The sequence below is a fragment of the Schistocerca americana genome, chromosome 7 (genome assembly GCF_021461395.2).
Source record: "Schistocerca americana isolate TAMUIC-IGC-003095 chromosome 7, iqSchAmer2.1, whole genome shotgun sequence".
Taxonomy (NCBI): Eukaryota; Metazoa; Arthropoda; class Insecta; order Orthoptera; family Acrididae; genus Schistocerca; species Schistocerca americana.
This window is the reverse complement of record NC_060125.1, coordinates 291,183,112-291,205,832: the sequence shown is the minus strand read 5'-3', so window position 1 is coordinate 291,205,832 and position 22,721 is coordinate 291,183,112. Positions and strand designations below refer to the sequence as shown.

The window sequence follows — 22,721 nt, the reverse complement described above, 5'->3', positions numbered from 1 at the left end:
GCTTAAAATAGTGTTCTCATTCACATATCCGCCCACGTTGTCGCCTGTAATTTGCAACACAATTTCAGACACATTTTGTTTGTTTATTTACTTACACTTTCCTCACAAATTCACTCTACACTACTTCACACTACTCGTCCACCTCTCCTTACATTCACTTCTTGTACAATACTATTTTCATCATCTCTGGTAGCTACACAATATCTTTTGCTTAAGTACTTCCTTCTAGACTAATACGTTGTGAATGAAAGTTTATGAAATAACTGTTAACCGTTTCTGGTTATAATTTCAATTTACAGGTGAAGTACTGGGCCACGTTCAACGAGCCAAACGTATTTGCAACAGGCTACGCCTCCACCGGTTCTCAGGCTCCTAGCATAAATGCGTCAGGTATCGGCGACTACCTTGTCTCCTACTCGGTGATCAAGGCTCACGCCGAGGTGTGGCACATGTACGACAAGGACTTCCGTCCGCAGCAGAACGGTGAGTAAGGAGACGAGCTACCCATATTCTATAACTCATGCCATGAGCCTCTCAAACAATATAGTAGCATCACCTGCAACAACTTGAAATTACTGGCTAGACATACAGGTCCAATGACATTAATGTGATCGCCACCTATGTTCAAAAATGGTTGAAATGGGTCTAAGCACTATGGGACTTAACATCTGAGGTCATCAGTGTCCTAGACTTAGAACTACTTAAACCTAACTAACCTAAGGACATGACACACATCCATGCAGGAGGCAGGATTCGAACCTGCGACCGTAGCAGCAGCTCTGTTTCTGATTGGAGCGCCTAGAACCGCTCGGCCACAGCGGCAGGGACCTACTTTCAATATCAACTTCCAGTAATCACTCACATGAAACAGAAGGTAGCACTAGCATTCCTGAGGGTATATAAAGCATGTCGGCGGGACGCTAAAACATTATAGTCGTTGATTAACTTCCCATGGTCGGGATTCACAAACATGTAGAATTTTGTAAGTCCTGTACTTCTCTCGCAGTGCTCCGCGCTGCAAAAGTTGGTTATTCAGGCTTTTGACAGGTACTCAAAGTGGTAAATGTCACTGGACAGTGTATACGACCGCGCAAGGCATTCTACGTTCTGTACACTGATAAGCTGCAGCTGATTCTTTCCTTGGCTTTACGAGGATAACAGTTAGAAAGCCAGCAATAGATTTCTTGTTTCTTACATTTCATGCATCTTACAGATTTTAGCAATACTGAAAATATGCACTTGTGTAGGCCGGCCGCGGTGGTCTAGCGGTTCTAGGCGCTCAGTCCGGAGCCGCGCGACTGCTACGGTCGCAGGTTCGAATCCTTCCTCGGGCATGGATGTGTGTGATGTCCTTAGGTTAGTTAGGTTTAAGTAGTTCTAAGTTCTAGGGGACTGATGACCATAGATGTTAAGTAGCATAGTGCTCAGAGCCATTTGAACCATTTGAACCATGCACTTGTGTAGTCTTGTTGGAGCCTAAGTCTTTCATTTCCGTGTTTAACTCAGGCTGAAACATATTTTCTTGAAAACTAATCGAGGGTGTTTTCTTCGTTTGTCATGACAAAGGAAGGATTTCGATACATAAGTCTATACACGGCTTCCCGCGAAGGAATGCTCAGTATTCAGGAGTATGATAGGGACGATCATTTGAAGTAAAAAGTCCAATAAACATGTGCTTTAAAATGGGTATTTTAAGAACTACGAGAACTTGTTCAATAGGAGAGATGTCTCACAGTAGCGAAGATGGGGGAGTGCTCATAGCTCTTAAGGTATGCATTTTAGAGCCCATGTTTGTAAGACTTCTTTTTATTTCGAATTATCATCCTTGTCGTATCGCAGAACACTAACAATTCCATCTGGGACACACTGTATGTCTACTCTGCCCTCAGTAACTTACTAACTACACTGCACGTTAAATATAGTTTCGGGCAAAGCAAGTGATGCATTTATTATTTCAAAATATAGATTTCGTTCTGTGGTATCTTTGAAGCGTGGCCTTTGATGTGCTGCAATATTATCAGACGAATGAAAGATTTTTTTCTTTTTTTTTTTTTTTTTTTTTTTTTTTTTGACGATGCTGAATTATCAGTTTGTGACTGAAAATATATTTTTTACACTCCATCTCCTTATATCTACCTGTTTCACTAATGACGTAAGGAATTGTGAGTATATCAGTTATTTTGTGAAACACGTATACTTTTCATTTTTATGACCTATTCTACATTAACAAAGGTTTTCTCACAGAGGTCACTGGCGGTCAGTAAATCTGTAAGGAAGAAGAGCGAAAAACCAACGCATCAGGATGTAGAACATACGTAGAGCTAAAGTGATTAGCGTGATGTGTTAACTATTGAAGACGACCATGAACCAGCCAAAGACGAACAGAAAATAACACGGATGACTAGGTTATGGATTTCTATTCATTATTGAAAGACAGTCTGAAGGTAAAAGCCGAGGCAACGGCTAACTTCAGTGTATCTGATTATAACTACGTGGTGACTGTACTTGAGAAGATCTACTTGAAAAATTGAGTGATCATAGGGCAATGAAACTCCGTAGAAACATCTTTAAGAACACGCGAAAGAAAAATAACAAATAGACCATTGAAAGAAACACATTTTAATTTCCACATGAGAGGGTAAGTTTTGATAATTGCGTATTTTGTTTTCGTTCCAGGTTACAACCGTTACTCAATAAAATGACTAGACATGCCACTTTGCAGCACTTTTCGAACGGTGGCCCACGGAACGTTCAGCAGTCGTGGCACAGCTCGTGCACTGCACTGCGTCTGACGTTATCAGTCATGGAAATGGCCACTGCCACTCCGTAGCAGTGTCGGTTAATTTGAGTATTTTAAGTATTTTATAACATGATTTGTAAAATGAGGTGGTAGTGCACCCAGATCGATTACAACGAGATTGACACCGGATGTGGAATCCTGCCTATTTGTATCATCTGACACTGTTAGTGTTTCATTTCCTAATCTATCTTATTTAATTCCACTAATCTTGTTTGACTCCTTCAACAATCTGTGTCGCAGTTGGTCGTTGGGCTCTACGAGGAGCAATTCCCAGATCGTCCGTTAATTCGAACTACCGAATCACGTTCATCAATCACTGTGCGGAAAAAAGGATGCCTCCGTATTCCCTTAATGCACCGATACTTGCTAAGAGCAGCAGCTGTACGAATAAAGCCCTGCTCAGATTGTCCAGTATGCAACTGTAATGCTTACTAATCCTTGTGTTCCAACGCGACGTTGCCTCACCAGTACCGGCACCTAATGACGAGTCATGGCACTAACCAACGCTAATTCCGCAGCGCACAGCCTCAGCATCATTTCTATTAAGTTGGGTACTCATACGGTTAGTAGTTTTCTGTCTACTCAGGCTCAAGTAGTGAAAGTTTAATTACTGTTATCACTATCCCGTATAATAAAATAGATGGTTCATGAACCTTATCAACAGAGCAACTTACCAGTGAGGTGCAGAAATAAATTGGCTGACGTTTTCAACGCATTTTTTCCATCTTGTGCAAAAACCAGAATGCCTTCATAAGAGTTGAAGGACGTGAGAATGGGGCATTAGCTGAGCAGTGAGTGAGACAAAGCTGTAACACATTCCCGACGTCATTCAGTCTGTACATTGAGCAAGTAATAAAAGAAACCAACGGGAAATTAGGAAATGGGATTGAGGTTCAGGGAGAATGAATATAAATAACACCGTAGTTCTAACGTTAAAGGTAGCCAAACAAGGTTAGTGGAATTTAATCAAATGCATTAGGAAATGAAACACTAACAATAATAGATTATATAAATAGGCAGGATTCCACAGCCGGTGTCAATATCGTTATAATCCTTCTGGGTGTACTACAACCTCATTTTACAAATCATAAAATACTTAAAATACTCAAATAAACGGACGTTTCTACCGAGTTGCAGCGGCCATTCTCAGAACAAAGCTTAATTATGTGGGGACTTGGTGCTTGAATGTGACGATATTCTAATAGTGTTTCTAGACCAACTTTTAGTATTTAACTCATTTTACAGTATGACGTGGAAGTACTCTCAGAAGGATTTGTAATGAGTAGCAGATGAGTTTTGCTTTTCTCTTATCAAAAGGACTGACGAAGGTCGAAATAGAGAGGATGCGAAATGTAGAATGGAAAAAACAAGGAAAGCATTTCTGAAAACAGTGGGTATAATTTGATAAGGAATAATGTGAATTGAAATGCTAGAAAGCCGTTTACAAAGTTATTTGGAGTGTACACTTGTAAAGAATGGAACGTGGACCACAAACAGCTCAGAAAAGAAAAAAATGGAAGCCTTTGGAAATGGTGCTACAAGAAAATGCTGAAGATTAGGTGAATGGGCCGTATAACAAATGAGAATCTACTGAATCACATTGGAGAGAAGAGTAATTTATGGTACAACTTGACTGAACGAAGGGATTGGTTCATAGAACACTGACGTATCGCTCACACCGAGACAAGGAAAATAACGATCATAATTTACAAAAAAGGAACTTCTGCTCCGACGATAATAACAAAATCACCATTACAGTGTCTCACAGGTATGAAAATTTGGCAGTATGGTGATTCCAGAGTCCGACTAAGAAACACAGTTAGGATCTTCATAGACAAATACATTCGTATGGAACATATTCTGAGTGCAATGAAGCTGTCCTGAATAAAACTAGCATAGGAACAGAGAAGTCTATCATGGATGCAGTCTGATTGCACCTAGAGAAACAATAACGAATGCTGAATACTACGGAATCGCTCCCTACCATGGACTTCGAGAGTGTCCTAAGACGGTGGAGTTTGCAGCACCCACTTGGAGAATAGGAGAGGTTTTCGAAGCCGGATGAACTGACCTATGCAGTTTTTTTTGTCTTTATCGTGATTTCCTTACCCTGCCACATAGGGGTAGTGGAGAGCGACAGCGGCATAATCCGCTGCCAGCTAGAAACTAGACATAAAAAGACGAAAGAAACGAGACCGTAAAAACATAATAACTGGGGACAATTCGGGTTAAAATATACAGTGACACAGGGATGTTCATTGTGGGACGGTTAAAAAAGGTCGACATAAAGTTAAAAGAACACAGTCGGCGAGTCTTGGAGCTCATAAAATACACTGGAGTCACATGCTCAAGTTAAAAGTTTGCCACAGTATAAAAACACACCAGAACGAGAGATGCTTAAAAAACCAATGTAAGCGATGGAGCACACACAAAGAATAAAACTGCTGGAACAGCACTGCTGAGGGAAGAGGCCTGAGAGGAGGGAAAAAGGGGAAAGGGAGGTGTACTGGGGGAGGGGGGCTGGAGGGGATGGGAGAAAAAACCAAAAAGGTGGGTCAGGGGGCAAACCAAGGGGCAGGAGACGGGCGACGTGGGCGATAGAGAGCGAAGGCAAGTCAGGAGGGAGCACAGAGACGCAGAATGTGGGCACAAGAAAGAGAGGGGGCGTAGGAGGGAGGCAAACCGATCAGGGGAAGGGAGGAGGAGGGGGGAGGGAACCCTGAGGAGTAGGAGGGGGGAAGGTGGGGTTACAGTTAGTAGTTAGTAGTTAGGTCATCATCCAGGAGGGGGAGGTGCTGGAAGCTACACTGGGAAAGGAGGTGGAGGGTGTGGAGATGGAGAGAGGGCATGGCACAATGGTAGAGGCACAACAACAGGCTAAGGGTAGAGGGGATAGAAGATATCAGGGGTGGGGGGGATCGAGTTGGCGGACAATGTAGATGTAGATGATGCAGATGTATTCGAGGAAAAGAAGAAGATATGGGAATGGGATGAAGTTGTAGAGGATCCATATGGGGGATGGGAGGTAGATATGGAAGGCGAGGCAAAAATGCATGGCTTTCTAGGATTTGGAGGGCTTTATAAAATCTGGGAGGGGCAGAAATCCAAGCAACACTGGCATAACAAATGATTGGGTGAATCAAGGATTTGTAGGTGTGAAGGATGGTAGAAGGGTGCAGTCCCCATGTCTGGCCAGGAGTTTCAGGAGGCAGAGTCTGTTGTGAGCTTTGTGTTGGATCGTAAGAAGATGGGGAGTCCAGGTCAGATAACGGTTGAGGGTGAGGCCAAGGTATTTCAGGGTAGGAGTGAGGTGGATAAGATGACCCTAAATGGTGAGGAAAACATCATGGAGTCAGAAGGAGCTGGTGGTACGACCTATGATGATTGCTTGGGTATTGGAAGGGTTCAAGCGAAGGAGCCACTGGTTCCACCAGGCAGTGAACTGGTTGAGGTGGGTTTGAAGAGTACATTGGGACCATTGAAGGGTAGGATAAAGGGCCAGGAAAGCGGTGTCATCAGCAAATTGGAGGAGGTGAACAGGTAGGGGAGGTTTGGGCATATCTGGAGTATACAGGAGATAGAGGAGAGGGAAAAGGATGGAGCCTTGGGGCACACCGGCAGTGGGATAGATAGTACAGGAGTTGGTATTGTGGATAGTGACATAGGATGGACGACTGGAGAGGAAGGAAGAAACGAGATAGACGAAATGGGTGGTTAGAGCGTAGGTCTGGAGTTTAAAGCGGAGCCTGGGATGCCAGACACGGTAGTAGACATTCTGGAGGTCAAGGGAGACAAAGACAGCGGAATGACAGGAGTAAAGTTGGAGGGAAAGAAGATTGGTAAGGTTAAGGAGCTGGTCGTTGGTTGAGAAGGAGGGCCAGAAGCCACACTGGGTAAGGGGAAGGAGGTGGTGCTGGTGAAGGTGGTGATGAATACGGCAGGAGAGGATGGACTCGAACACCTTACTGAACATGGAGATGAGGCAGATGGGACAACAGGAAGAGGTATCCAGGTAACCAGCATTGTGAAGCCTAGTGCAGGATTGGCTCGGGTGAATGACAGCATAGGAGAGTTATGTAGGAATTTTATGAAAAAGGATCAGGTAGTGGTAGTGGGTGGAGCAGGGAACAGTCTCGATAGGGACGGGGAATATGATGTTGATGGTGACCTGGTAAAGATAGCTACTCAGAGTGGTGGCACTAATGTGCATTTCAAGCAACTGTTTCAGTGTCATGATCGGCCTCATATTAATGCTTCTGTTAGGCGCATTAACATGGGGCTGGAGAGTGCTCTGATGGCAGAGGGCATGTGTCACATTTCAGTGGTGCCAGTTGGCTCTATCAGTATATTGTGTTTCACTAGGCATGGACTGCACCTTAATAGGTACAGGATTAGCCGAGCGGTCTAAGGCGCAGCAGTCATGGACTGTGCGGCTGGTCCCGCAGGAGGTTCGAGTCCTCCCTCGGACATGGGTGTGTGTGTTTGTCCTTAGGATAATTTAGGTTAAGTAGTGTGTCAACTTAGGGACTGATGACCTTAGCAGTTAAGTCCCATAAGATTTCACACACATTTGAACATTTGAATAGGTACGGGATGAGGAGACTGGCAAAGCTTATAGGTGACAGTGTAGTGGGTGCTGGTGGGATCACTCATGGAAAAATTCCTGTAGTAGTTGGTGCTTTTTGTAGATCGAAGTCAGCTGATAGGTGTATCTGCTTAAAGGAAGACCCTCTAAATAAAGGCTCACCTTCAGAGAACGTCATGTTTCCAAGTAGAGAAGGATATAGCATATTTCATCAAAATATAAGAGGTATTAGAGGTAAAGTTAGTGAACTGCTTATAGATATTGACTCTGAAATTATAGATATGTTGGAGCACCACTTAAGTAATTCGACATTTCAGAGGCTTCCTTTACCAAAATACAGCTCAGCTGGCTGTTTTTCAAGGAGTTCCTAGGGGGGGGGGGGGGGGGGGGGAGTGGCTATGTACATAAGGAACAATATTCCATTTGAGTCCATAGACGTATCACGACACCCCATTGAACAGATATTTGGATGTTGTGCAGGGGCAGTTGAATTTAGTGAAACTAAACACCTAATTGTTGTTGTTTATAGGTCCCCTGACTCTAATTTCAGAGCATTTCTGCTCAAGCTACAGAGGGTTCTTGATTCACTTTGTAGGAAATACCACAAATAGGCTTAATGTGGTGACTTCAGTATAAATTTTGTATATAATGGTGGAAGAAAAAGGATGTTGGTAGATCTCCTAAATTCATATGATCTCTTGCAGACTGTGTCTTTTACAACCAGGGTGCACGGGAACAGTAGCACAGCCATAGACAATATTTTTATTCATTCTTCATTACTAGATGGGCATTCTGTTAGTTAATGGGTGAATGGTCTTTCAGACTATAACGTACAAATTTTAACCCTAAAAGACTTTTGTACTCAAACAAATGTCATGTAATAACAAACTATGTAGGAAAGTTAATCCAACAGCAGTAGAGAGTTTTTTAGACCTTGTCAAGGAACAAAAGTGGCAGGATATTTATAGTGCTGATAACATAGATGATAAATATAATGCTTTCCTTAACACATGTCTCATGCTCTTTGAGAATTGATTTCCATTAAGATGTTCTAAACAGGATACTAAGCAGTAATAAAAAAGTTGTTCAAATGGCTCTGAGCACTATTGAACTTAACATCTGAGGTCATAAGTCCCCTAGAACTTATAATTACTTAAAGCTAACTAATCCAAGGACATCACACACATCCATGCCCGACGCAGGATTCAAACCAGCGACCGTAGCAGTCGCGCAGTTCTGGACTGAAGCGCCTAGAACGGCTCGGCCACATCGGCCGGCGCCAGTAATAGGCAGCCTGGGTGGCTGTCTAGTGGGATAAGCAGGAATTACATCAAAATGTTAGAAGTAGTCGCAATCAAGCTACAGTAACCCATTACAAATAGTATTGTAAGGTGCTTAAAAATGTTATTAGGAATGCAAAGAGAATGTGGTATGCAAATAGAATAGCCAATTCACAGGATAAAATTAAAACGATATGGTCAGTTGTGAAGGAGGTGTCTGGTCAGCAGCACATGGTCGATGATATAAAGTCAGTTTGTAGTAAACGTATTTCTGTTACTGAGAAATCAGATGTATGTACAGTATTTAACAATCATTTTCTGAGGATTGCTGGTGAATTAAATAAAAATTTAGTTTCTACAGGGAATCATATAACTTTCTTGGCAAATCCCTTTTCGAGATTGATGTCTGAAATACTCCTCTGTGATACAGATAAGGGGGACACTGAGTCAATAATTAAATTACTGAAGTCTAAGGACTGTCATGAATATGATAGAGTGCATAGTAGAACATAAAAGTTCTGTTCTGCAAACGTTAGCCCTGCATCTAGCAACATTCGTAATTTTTCCTTTCGGAATGGTCAGTTTCCTGAACGATTAAAGTACTCAGTACTAAAGCCGCTTTATAAAAAGGGAGAAAGGAAAAATGTAGACAATTTTAAACCTTTTTCTATGCCATCAGTGTTTGCTAAAGATATTGAAAAGGTTGTGTACGTAAGGATAATTGATCATTTTATATCACACAATTTGCTGTCAAATGTACAGTTCGGCTTTAGAAGTCGTTTAATAACTTAAAATGCTATATTTTCTTTTGTTTGTGAGGTACTGGATGGGTTAAACAAAAGGTTTCGAACGCCAGGCACATTTTTTGATTTAACTAAGGCCTTTGATTGTGTTGATCACAAAATATTGCTCCAGAATTTGGACCATTACAGAATACAGAGAGTAGCTCACTATTGATTCACCTCTTACTTTAGCAACAGACAGCAAAAGGTCGTTATTCACAATGTTGAAAATGGCTGTGATGTGGGGTCTGAGTGGGTTACATTCAAGTGGGAGGGAAAGGGGGGGGGGGGGGAGAGAGAGTGAGAGAGAGAGAGAGTTGCCCCAGGGATCAATGTTGCGGCCACTTCTGTTCCTTATTTATATAAATGATATGCCCTCTAGTATTATGGCTAACTCTAAAATATTTCTGTTTCCTGACGACACTAGCGTGGTAGTAAGGGATGTTGTGTGCAACATTGGCTCGATTTCAAATAGTGCAGTTCATGACCTAAGTTCATGGCTTGTAGAAAACGAACTAATGCTAAATCACAGTAAGACTCAGTTTTTATAGTTTATAACACCAAGTCAACAAAACCTGACGTTTTAATTGCACAGAATGGGCATATGATTAGTGAAACTGAACAGTTCAAATTTTTTAGGTGTTGAGATAGTAAACTGTTCAAGATCTTCTTCAAAGACTTAATGCTGCCATTTTTACAATTCGAATTATATCTGAAGCGAGTGACAGTTCGACACTGAAATTAGTCCACTTTGCTTATTTTCATTCGCTTATGTTGTGTGGTATTATATTTTGGGGTAACTCTTCCCATTGTAAAAGGATATTTTTGGCTCAGAAACAGTCGGTTTGGGAAAGGCATGATGGAAGTTCACGAGCCTCTTGTTGACCCCACTCAGGAGTCTGGGTGTTTTAACATTGGCCTCTCAATATATCTACATCTACATGGATACTCCGCAAATCACATTTAAGTGCCTAGCAGAGAGTTCATCGAACCACCTTCACAATTCTCTATTATTCCAATCTTGTATAGTGCGTGTGAAGAACGAACACCTATATCTTTCCGTACGAGTTCTGATTTCCCGTATTTTATCATGGTGATAGTTTATCCTGGGAGGAGAAAACTGTTGACTGGAACTTTGTGAGAAGATTCCGTCGCAACGAAAAACGGCTTTCTTTTAATGACGTCCACCCCGAATCCTGTAACGTTTCGGTGACACTCTCTCACATATTTCGCGATAATAGAAAACGCGCTGCCCCTCTTTGAACTTCTTCGATGTTTTCCATCAGTCCTATCTCGTAAGAATCGCACACCGTGAAGCAGTATTCTAAAACAGGTCGGACAAGCGTAGTGTAGGCAATGTCCTTAGTAGATCTGTTACATTTTCTAAGTGTCCTGCCAAAAAAACGCAGTCTTTGGTCAGCCTTCCCCACAACATTTTCTATGTGTTCCTTCCAATTTAAGTTGTTCGTAATTGTAATTCCTATGTATTTAGTTGAATTACGGCCTTTAGATTTGTCTGATTTATCGTGCAACCGAAGTTTAACGAATGCCTTTTAGCACTCAGGTGGATGACCTCACACTTTTCGTTATTTAGGGCCAACCGCCAATTTTCGCACAATTCAGATATCTTTTCTAATTCGTTTCACAATTTGGTTTGATCTTCTGATGACTTTATTAGTCGATAAACAACATCTGCTCAGATTGTCTCCCAAATTGTTTATATACACAAGGAACAGCAAAGGGCCTATAAGAGTACCTTGGGGAACACCAGAAATCACTTCCGTTTTACTCGATGAATTTCTGTCAATGTCCTCTCCGACATGAAAACACAAATCTAGTCACATAACTGAGACTATATTCCATAAGCAAACAATTTCACTACAAGCCACTTGTGTGGTACAGTGTCAAAAGCCTTCCAGAAATCCGGAAATACGGAATCGCTCTGAAATACCTTGTCAGTAGCACTCAACACTTCATTCGAATAAAGAGCTAGTTGTGTTTCACAAAAACGGTGTTTTCTAAACCCGCGGTGACTATGTGTCAATAGAAGATTTTCTTCGATGTAATTCATAATGTTCGAACACAATATATGTTCCAAAATCCTGCTGCATATCAACGTTATGATATGGGCCTGTAATTAAGTGGATTACTCCTACTACATTTCTTGACTATTGGCGTGACCTGTGCAACTTTCCATTCTTTGGGTACGGATCTTCCGTCGAGCGAACGGTTGTATATGATTGTTAAGTATAAATATTCCTTACTGCCATTTCTTGTTAACAATATTCACTTATTCCCAGGAATAAGCAGCTTTCATTCAGTTGATACTCGGCAGAAATCAAACCTGCATTTGGATCGGACTTCCTTAACTCTTGTGCAGAAAGATGTACAGTATACTGCTGCATCCATTTTCAATAAGCTACCAATCAAATTCAAAAATCTTGGCAATAATCCACGCGCTTTCAAATCGAGACTGAAGAGTTTCCTCATGGGTCACTCCCTTTATTCTGTCGAGGAGTTCCTTGAAAAATTAAGCTGATTCTTACTGTATTGTTGACTGCGTTTTCTTAAACTTATGGAGTGACTTTTTTCGGGTTCATAAACATTTTATTTTTATCAGTTATTACTTTTATGTTGTAATTTCATGTACTGATACGTTCCATGACCTTAGATGTTTGCTCCTAATTTGGTCCTACGGAACCTGACGTGTTAATAAATAAATAAATATCAGAAGGGGGTTTGTTGGCTTTAGGGAACAGTAGGACACAGGAAATCTTCCACAGGTCAGGGTGAAAGTCGGTGGAGACGAGGATGTTATACAGGGTAACAAGGGCAGCCAGGAAGGAAGGGGGGATTCTTTCAGGTGGCGGTAGGTGACATCGTCATGAGCAGGGGTGGTGTTGCATTTGGAGTGGAGAGCTAGTTTGATGTCGTGTGCGGTAATGGGAGTGTTTATGTCTGAGGGGGATAACTGATCCAAGTACCACAAGCTAAGGACGAGTGGCGGGACAGATGCATCATTGCATTCAAGGACGGTGGGGAAGAGGGAGTAATCAAAATGGGGATCGTCAAGAATGGAGAAATCCTCAGAGATGTGGAAAGCAAAATGGTTAGCCTTACTGAGATTGTCAGGGAAGGGGCGGTTGTCGTGGAGAAGAGGGTAATGTGGAGTGGGATGGCCACCAGTAAGGCGGTGGAAGGCAGACCAGTACCTGGAGGAGTTGACAGGAGGGGCAGGGTTGACGCATGTACATGTCTGGCGCCAGTCCCGGCGTTTCTTTGCTGTCATGAGGTTGTGGATGCGTCATTGTAATTGACAGTGGTGGAGGAGTGTATCCTGGTCACGAATGCAGAGGAAGGAGTGGTAGAGCCTGCAGGATTCATGGAGAGAAGGATGGCTTGGGGAAGAAGGGTTGGGCAGTGAGGGCAGATGAGTTTGGTAGGAATGTGGGCCTCCACGGCGTCAGTGATCGTCTTCTGGAGGAAGGAAGAGGGACGGGTTATGTTAGCGAGATGGTGAAAGGTAAGGAGGTGACTTTTGACGTGTGAGGCAATGGATTCCCAGTAAGCATCCCAGTCAGTGCGGTGGTAGTCATGGACAAACTTTGGAGGGGCATCAGGGCAGGGGGGCAGGAGGGGAGCGATGGGCTGAGGAGATGGTGAGAAGGTTGGGTAGGTGGTTACTACCAATGGGGCTGTGGACGTCCACAGCGATGCGACCAAGAAGTTTGGGGGAAGTCACTTTTGGGACAGGTGTGACAAGGTCACTGTGGAAGGTGGCGAGGAACTGATGTCACCGCCGAAGGGTGGCAGGGTCACAGCTGTGGATGTTGAGGTCAGTGGCAATCACATAGGGTGAGAAGGTATGGTCAACATGGGGAGAGGAGCTGCAGGATGGACTTAAACAGTGGCACAGGCGATGGGGGGGGGGGGGGGGGAAACGCCGAGGAGAAGGTGTTTGGTTGGGTCACTGAGCAGGGGTTGTGGCTAGACAGGGATATGCTTGAGGTGCCCAGCAGCGACCCCACCTCCTGCGAGAAGATGGGGGTTGTTGGTGTGGTGAAGGAGATAGGGAGAGTTGCAGACAACATGTTTAGGCTGGTGGAAGGTTTCATTAAGGATGAAGGAGCTGACCTGGTGCTGGGACAGGGTAGGAAGGGGTGGATATTCTGGAAGACGATGCTCAGGAACCAGATGATGTCTTCAGCTGTAGGGGGATGGCGGAGGGAATTGTTGGGGTGGATGGGTTGGTCGATGGGGCACACGAGAACTGTGAGCTCTTGGTTGATGGGAGGGGGTTTGGCTTTGCATTTTGAGGAGTAGGTGGAGTGGGGCTCATTGCAAGTGTTGCAGGAAGAAGGGGGGGGGCGAGTTTAGGACACAGTTTAAGGAAGTGGGAGGCTTTACAGTGGGGACAGGTGGTGGTGGGGGTATTGTATGCGGGGTGGCGACGGTTGAAAATCAGGGCTCCCTGAGTGAGGAGGTGATCTATGGAGGAGGCAGTCCCAGTAAATACATGCATGTGGTAGGTAGCGCCGGAGTTGTTGTAGATATGGAGGAGCCGAGCGGATTTCCAGGGTGGGGTGGCATTCAGTTCCACCAACAGCTCCACCTTGGTGACCACAGGGCTCTGTTTTGATATCACAGCGGTGAGGGTCAGCAAACGACGAGGGGCGGGGGTTGACGAGGAGAGGAGGAGGCATGGAAAGGGGTGAGGGACGCATGTGAGCCAAAGGTAATGTGGGGAAGTTTCTCTAGGAGATCAGTGTGGAAAGATGGAGATAAGATTTGATGAGGACAGAGTTTGTGCAGGGAACCTGTGCAACTCTGGCACTGGCCCTTATAGCGGCCGGCGGCGGAAGACACGCGGTACTATTTTCAGGTCAAGTGTGTGGCAGACGCGAATAGGTCCATTGGAAGTGGCGGCGTCCGCTAGCGGTGGTAACGCCGCCTGGTGTCCAACAGTTACCGCGACAGAGCGATTTCATGACGCTGATGCGTGCAGGGGCCATTAGGCTTCACGTCCGCCCAAGGTTCCCGAAGGGTTGCCAATGGCTTTTGCGAAGATCTCCGGTAGAGCAGACACATCCTGATGTTAAAAACTGCAGAAGGACACCCAGGCTTAATTACAGAAAGCACGACCAAATGGAGGAAGGTTGCAGGAGTTGTGTAGAGGTGAAATTGTTTGCACAGGAAAGACTAGTGTGGGGAGCTGCATCAAACCACTCTTCAGACTGAAATAATAAAATAAATAGTTCCACATAATTTCGGGCCAACTGCCGGATGTTTGCAACTTCCTGCCACAATATTACGGTTCAGAGTCTTCTGGCCATCTTCAGGTGACAAAATAAATAATGTAAAAAACGTAATTTAGTTGTGAACTAAACTAACCTGAATAGAAAATTGCTTTTGTACTGTTGTAACTCGACGCCGATTAACCGTTACCCTATTACCGGCCTGATGTTTTACTGAAGAGCAGTTCTTACACTTCTTCCTAACCGTCGGCTGATTATAAGTTTCTACTTTAAAAACCGAGACATGAAATTTTTATTTTCTCAGTTGGTATTTCGTAACCATTAGTACCAGCGATGCTAAATTTATTGCTGAAGAGAAAAATTACTGTGACTGGACAACGAGTCTTTACAGTGCACGGAACACTACTCAGATTTAGTGCACATTACAGCCCCTTCTCAAAACCTTGCACTGTGATGCAAAAGAGGGGATAGCAGCTACCATCGTTCGTGTGACGCTGTTTTATGCTCCTCGGTATGCGACGGACACTCAGTGCCCACAACTCCATTAGTGGGCAAAACGGATTGTATCGTGTGACAATGTCTACAGCACGCTAATGTTTCCCTCGGTTGAGGGCATTTAGGTAAGCCCAGCGACAGATATGTCTACTTTTGTAGGTGACAGGTGAGCGAAAATGCCCCCTTGGCTTCAGAGTGGTAACCTGCTGCACAGTGGTCACGGATTCAATGCCCCCTGCCAGCAGGTTGTCCAGTATTTATACAATGCAAGGTCGAACGTGTTTCAAGGTAGACACCATGGGTCTCGTGTAGTCCCGTTGCCACAATCCTACCAAAGTGTCCTTTATTTTGGTAAAAAAAATTCATCACCGACCGAGTAGGCATGCCAGTACACCGAGGCAACTGTGATAGCCAGATGCGCTAGCTGATTGCTGGCTCTGAGCACTATGGGACTTAACATCTATGGTCACCAGTCCCCTAGAAGTTAGAACTACTTAAACCTAACCAACCTAAGGACATCACACAACACCCAGTCATCACGAGGCAGAGAAAATCCCTGACCCCGCCGGGAATCGAACCCGGGCGCGAGAAGCGAGAACGCTACCGCATGACCACGAGCTGCGGACGGCTGATTGCTGTAAGCATCGTGATTATGCTACGAGTGCTTACACTGGTCGTATGTGCAACTACATTCCTCTCCTGTTTTAAGTAGATAGTCCTCTGAAATCCATTCTGTGATCGAACCTCTATTTTACTTTCCACATCGAAATTCAGGATATCATCATGACAGATCAACAGATAAAAGAATATAATGAAATATCTAAGAATTAGAACAGTGTTTAAGATACATGAACGTGTATGGACGCATAACTTCATATTTTAGGAGCTCCTGCAAGCGGGACTCACTCGCATACAGGTTGAATATTATTTAAACCGACAAAATGTGGGTGGTTCCACTGGGCACCAAAACAAAAACTTTTATCTCATAGGGACCGATGACCTCATCAGTTTGGTCCCATAGAAGCTTACCACAATTTTCCAATTTTATCTCACGTCAGAGTTACTTGTGAGCATTTTTTAGTCCGTTAAAGGGCATAATAGCTCTCAGCAATCATGCTATTGCGGATGACATGGGGACGAATCAGGCACTTGTAATAAACTCATTCTTGAGCAACCGTTAATCCATTTCACTTACAGCGTGCGTACAATATGTAGAGGAGTATCTACTCATAGCGCAGTTTCCGCAGTGGTAGCTGGAACAATGTCAAATGCTTTCCGTCCGCTGTGCTGTTTGCAGACGAATCACTATTCAGGTGTGATGGGTTCTTCAACATCCACAATTCGAAGGTTTTCAGTGAGGTTAATCCCCATGCCACATTTACTCGCGCTCATCAATACTGTTCTACATGAATGTAAAATTGGAAACTTGTGATAAGGTCTTATGTGACCAAACTGCTGAGGTCATCGGTCCCTAAGCCTCCACACTACTTAATCTAACTTAAACTACCTTAAGCTATGGACAACATACACACCCATGCCCGAGGGGAGGACTCGAACCTCCGACAGGGGGGGGGAGGGGGGGGCTTACATGAATGTGTGGGCAGATGTGTTGGTGACGGCCTAGACCATTATATGACAGGTATTATTACAGTTCCTCGGCAGAGCAATGCCAGAGTTGCTGGATGACGCTACAAGACAGCGCACGCGTTTCCAATATGTTCCAATATGACGAGGCGCCGGTACATTCAGTCCTCCTGTGGGCCTAGTCTTAAACCGACAATTTCCAGAAATTGCTGGATTGACAGTGGTGGTACCATGACGTAATCTATTCCCTGATTTGACATCTCTGGACGAGAGATGTCCAACGTTGTTCACAAAACCCTTGTTGAATCAGAAGAGGATCTGGTTGCCCAGGTAGTAGCAACAGCTGTAAGAATTAAGGACACAACATGACCCTATGCTTACAAATCAATGGTGGAGGCCTTTTGCAGTCACTACTGTAAATGAAGTAATTATGTTGTGTTAACGTTGTTGTGTCTTGGTAGAAAAAGCTTTTCAGTGTCCCATCCAACCTCCTGGATTTGTCGATTTAAATAATTTTCACCCTGTAGAGTCATGGGTTGGGTAAGTGTCGTCACTGCAAGAACGGTCATAAAACACTAGTGATTTTCATTGCAGGGCAAGTCGGCATAGCACTCAACTGCGAATGGCAACAGGCCAAGACCAATTCTACAGAAGACGTGGAGGCAGCCGAGCGAACGTTGCAGTTTAAAGTGAGTACTATTTACTGAGCACCCAATTTTCATCTTAGAGCAAAAATTTTTCCTGGCGGCGGTATCTAGCCGATGCTTTCCTGTTCACACAATATTGCGGTCGCTGTCAGTTTACTGTCGGAGAGTCAAAACTGGTATACCTTATCTTGAGAACAGAAATTTCTTGAAGTATTATACAGGATGATTAACAAAAGAATTTAGAAGCTGTACCAATTTATTCAAGGTTAATGGATAGTCAGTCTGAAGTTCTAACGCAAGGTGCATCGGGGCGTAGAGCCATAGCTTGTAGTAACCGCACAACTCTGGTGTTCGTGGAGTGAGCACTGAACACTGCAGGATATACAAGGTGATCCTTAACTATTAATACAGGAGGTAGGGAACATCAAAACAAATATAATTCGATATGGAACATTTGGTTTCTGAAGTCAAGTTGTAATGTTAGGGAACATTTTGTCAAAAGTTCTGACGCAAGCTATTTTGTCGGTTTCACTGACTGGGAATGTATACTGATATTCAGACTGCTCTTTGTAAGAATCGTTGGCTCTGAGGCCTGCTTGGAAACACACCTATTCATTCGTAAGTAACACCACCTTGTAACAACGATGGTGATGTGTTGATTGGACCATACATGCTTCCATTCCGCCTCAGGAGATACTGCATCATCGTGGAGCATATGCTGCCAGAATTTCTGGAGGATGCACCTCTGAATGTTATACAAAGATTTCGCCAGTACAGTGGGACAATGGGACACCAGCCCATTTCACCATTGATTAGAAGAATCATCTGACAGCCACGTTTGGGACTCGGTGGATCGGCCGAACTGGTTCAGTAGCCTGGTCACCCAGGTCACCTGACCTTCTGTGTCTGGATTTCTTCCCCTGGGGGAATATGGAGCAGTTGGTGCCTGAAACTGTTGCGGAAAAAGAAGAAGACATCGCCGTTAGAATTCGCTTCACTGCTGGCACCACTGCGGAGGTGAAGAAATCTTCGAACGGACAGGACAGTCAATAGTTCGACGATATACTGCGTGCATACAGGCCAATGGCCGCGCATTCGAGCAGTTACTGCGAATGCCACTGCTGCAATTAGCATGCTAACCAACCTTCGTGTACATTGTACCTAGCAACAGAAACAGATGTCAGGACCCAAATGTATTATAACTAAATATATTTGTTTGATGTCCTCTACCTCCTCTATTAATTTGAACGAATAGTTTCGGAACACCCTGTGTAAGTTCTGCCAATTTTCTTGCGGTCCTGAGACGTCAGGGAGATGCGTCTTTTCAGCATGACAATGCTCATACATACACCTATCGTGTAACAGAAAGAACGTTTTGAAAAGTTATTCGACAACGAGCAGTCACCCAGATACAGATCGTTATCAATACCCTGTATTTGTGCTCTTTGCTTTCCAAAGAGAGCTACAAAATTAAGCGGATTACCGTTTTCTGTTTCGTTACAACGCTAGAGGAAAGGACCTACTGGGAAAAATAGTGGCTGGTGACAGGATATGGAGACAAAACATCAGTGTTCAATGGTGTGAGGTAATACAACCTAGAGGGAAAAACAACTTCTGTCGGCCAGAAGAAAAGCTACGGTTACTATTTTTGGGACATTAAGGGAGTCTTATTTATTGATTTTTTAGAATACGCAAGGTTAACGAACTCTGAGGTCTACTCTGTAACAGTCAGAAAACTGAGAAGCGCCAATCAAAAAAAAGCGAAGCGACCTCTTCATTGCCAGTGTCATATTTATGCACTTCCACACTCTGCACGGCGGACAGAAGGATTTTTGAATCGTTTCATATGTGATATTTTTTAACATCTGCCCTACAGTCCACAGTTGACTCCAAGTGATTTCCACCTCTTCGGGAACTTGAAAAAGAGGCTTGGCACCCAGTTCTTCGACTCCAATAAGAATCTTCAAAATACTGTCCCAGGCTGGCTGCAATTCACGCGGCAGAATTTTATGTTGAGTGAATTTCACATCGAGTTAGAGACATGATAAATGCTTAACTATGAATGGTGATTATGTACAAAAGTAATGCAAAGGTATGGTTTAAATATTCTTGCAACAAATTTTCCTGAGATATTCCAGTATTTCATTTACAGCCCAACGGAGGTTATTTTGTGGTTAGCCATCATATGTAATTCGCGGAATGTGAGGAATATTTCGCAAAGGGGATGTTGTACAACATTCAATGATTTATATATTACACTCTCTTACGAAGATTTTGAGCATAATTCTTTGGATTTTTTTGTTTTCACAGATTGGTCTGTGGCTGCACGCCATTTACTCCGAGGAAGGAGATTACCCGAGGGTGGTCCGAGAGAGAGTCGACAGGAACAGCAAACTAGAAGGAAGAAAACGGTCGCGTCTGCCGCGTTTCACCCCGGAAGAAATTCGTTACTTCAGACGTACGTCTTTTATTACAGCATTTAAGTACCTCTAAAGTCCGCCCCAGTAGCTGAATGGTCAGCGTGACGGATTGCCGTCCTCTGGGCCCGGGTTCGATTCCCGGCTGGGTCGGAGATTTTCTCCGCTCAGGGACTGGGTGTTGTGTTGTGTTCATCATCATTTCATCCCCATCCGGCGTGCAGGTCGCCCAATGTGGCGCCGAATGTAATAAGACCTGCGCTATGGCGGCCGGACCTGCCCCGCGAGGGGCCTCCCGGCCAATGACGCCAAACGCTCATTTCCATTAGTACCTCTAAAAGCGAACACATTCATTGTTTACCCCTTTTTTCCGTTTTTATTTTCAGTCGGTTTCGAAACCTCTTTCGGCTTCAACTTGAGGCACGTGGGCACAGTTGTCGAAGTGAAATACTCCCGCCAGTTTGCGCTGCTGCTGTATCACAGCATGTGCTAATTTATAGTCCATTTGCCAGTGAATTTTATTTCGACAGCTGCGCCTAGCTGCTAGCAGTTCAGGTCATAAAAAGCTTCGAAATCAATTGCAAATGAAACGAACACAGCTGAGCTGAAAATGAATATAAAAATAAATTCTTAGCTAAAAAAATAATCTACAGCTGAGATACTCGTTATCCAGCGTCACCAGATTTATCGTAGTCTTGAAGAAAACGATGTATTTAATAAGGTGGTTAATTATTATGAAAAACACAGAAGGGAAAGATACAAATAAAATGTCTTTCCTCACCTTCGTAATAAATGTTACTCGAAATTCTCTTCGAAGGCCCGTTGTTGAATCAACTGAACAAAAATACACCTTGAGATTGTTTACATTTCCTTGAGAGAACAAAAAGGATTCAGCAGTTGCCAAAATAAGAGAGCATGATGCGTATTCGACAAGAATTACATGGTTCTTAAGCATTTTTAGTCCAATGCAACTCTGATCGAACACAAAAGATGCGCAGCAGCAAAAGTTACAAACGTGACTCAAAGCACTCGCAATTCAAAATTTGACCTTCAAGTAAAAATTCTAAGTGGGTCTTTCTATTTTTGGAAAGGCTGATCGAGACTGATTTACGTCTCTCTAGGTCAGTCAAATCAAAGGTCGGGGGAAGGTGAAGGCACAACACCGCAAATAGGACTGCTACAACGCAACAAACAGTAGGGCCCGGAGGTTCTCTAGTGGGTAGGCGAGGGTAAGTCCAATCACATTTGGCTTAGTAATAGTTGATTCATTTATTCGGTTCGGTGCGCATCTGGAGATCCGGTTCCCACATCTAGGAGGCGTGGAGAGGGCGTCGAATTCACTTTCTTAGGCGGCTATGCACTGTGATGTAGTCAGCTGCGGCTGCCAAGCTCAGTATGGCTCAGAAGCAGAGCGACTTTGAGTGATAGATATTCTCGGCCAGCGGCAGAGCTGCATCAAGTTCTGGACCTGTGGTCAGTCACTAATGTGCTGCTGACGAGGTGCGGTAGGAGACTGCCCCAGTCATGGCGGCCTTGGAGTTTGACTGGCAGCTCCTGCTCACGGTGAACACCCACTTGATCGGCGGCTGAGAAAGTCTCAGTCCGAACCTTGGCACATTGATGCTGAGGCTGAACACCTCAAGGCAGGCGGTCCCATAGGATGGCGACGTTGATGGTTGTTCCCGCAGAGGCCTTATGAGAGACAATACCTTCTTAGCTTCACAGTGACACCCCACTTCCCCCTCTGTGAGCAATTCGACATCTCTTGCCAGTTGGATGTTCAATATTTATGCATTCCAGGGTCAACCCTCTTTGTAAGCAGGCGCTCCAAGTGGCATGGTCCCCTTGCTGCTACACTACCAAAGTACCCAGGACTTCGGTAACACCATTAATCATCGAGCGAGTAGTCATGCCGGGGTAATGACGCAGGTGTGATGGTGAAATGCTGTGCTAGTTGGTTACTGTAAGCAGCGTCATTATAGTGACGAGTGCTTGCTCCAGCCTGTAGCACTGCATTCCTCACCTCTCTTAAATTTACAGTCCTCCAAATTCCATTCTGTGACTGAACCGCTACTTTACTTTTCATATTTTCATCGGGCTTGTAGTTTCCTTTTTACGTTGGTTGCACTGTTAAACTTGAACGGAGACATACTTGGAGTTTCAATGAAATTTTCACTCTGCAGAGGAGTGTGCGCTGATATGAAACTTCCTGGCAAATTAAAACTGTGAGCCGGACCAAGACTCGAACTCGGGACCTTTGCATTTTGCGGGCAAGTGATCTCCCAACTGAGCTACCAAAGCACGACTCCCGCTCCGAAGGCAAAGGTCCCGAGTTCGAGTTTTATACTTGGAACTTTTCAGTTGCTGTGCCTCTTCTTTGTGACTGCTAACATTGTCAGTATAGGCCTGCAGATGAAAGGATGTTAAGGGCGTAATTCGTGACTCTGTTGTGGTAGTAACAAACAGCTGCTATCGAGGCTAGCAGTGTAGCTGATATAAAGGTGCAATTCGGAAAGTAACTTCTAATACGTCGCGGAATGGGAACGACATTGAAAATCAAAAAATGGTTCAAATGGCTCTGAGCACTGTGGGACTCAACTTCTGAGGTCCCCTAGAACTTAGAACTAGTTAAACCTAACTAACCTAAGGACATCACATACATCCATGCCCGAGGCAGGATTCGAACCGGCGACCGCAGCGGCCTCGCGGTTCCAGACTGCAGCGCCTAGAACCGTATTGAAAATCCAATCAAGCTTTGCACAATATGTTGGACAGAGTCTGTAGTATGTCTGTCGATCGCGTCATGTCGCTCTTTTCAGTTCTGAGCACACAGTGAACACATAAAGGTTCCTAGAACCATAGTGAGGCCCGCCAAG

General features: G+C 44.1%; 1 protein-coding gene across 2 annotated transcripts in view; it reads left to right on the top strand.

Moving 5' to 3' along the window:
- Positions 1–22,721, top strand: part of LOC124622037 (myrosinase 1-like) — a 183,233-nt gene that overhangs the window by 75,467 nt on the left and 85,045 nt on the right. For both annotated transcript variants that reach the window (XM_047147595.1, XM_047147596.1), the window contains exons 6-8: positions 300–483; positions 17,376–17,470; positions 19,739–19,886. In XM_047147595.1, the coding sequence (XP_047003551.1) occupies positions 300–483; positions 17,376–17,470; positions 19,739–19,886 (427 nt within the window). The remainder of the gene's footprint in view (positions 1–299; positions 484–17,375; positions 17,471–19,738; positions 19,887–22,721) is intronic.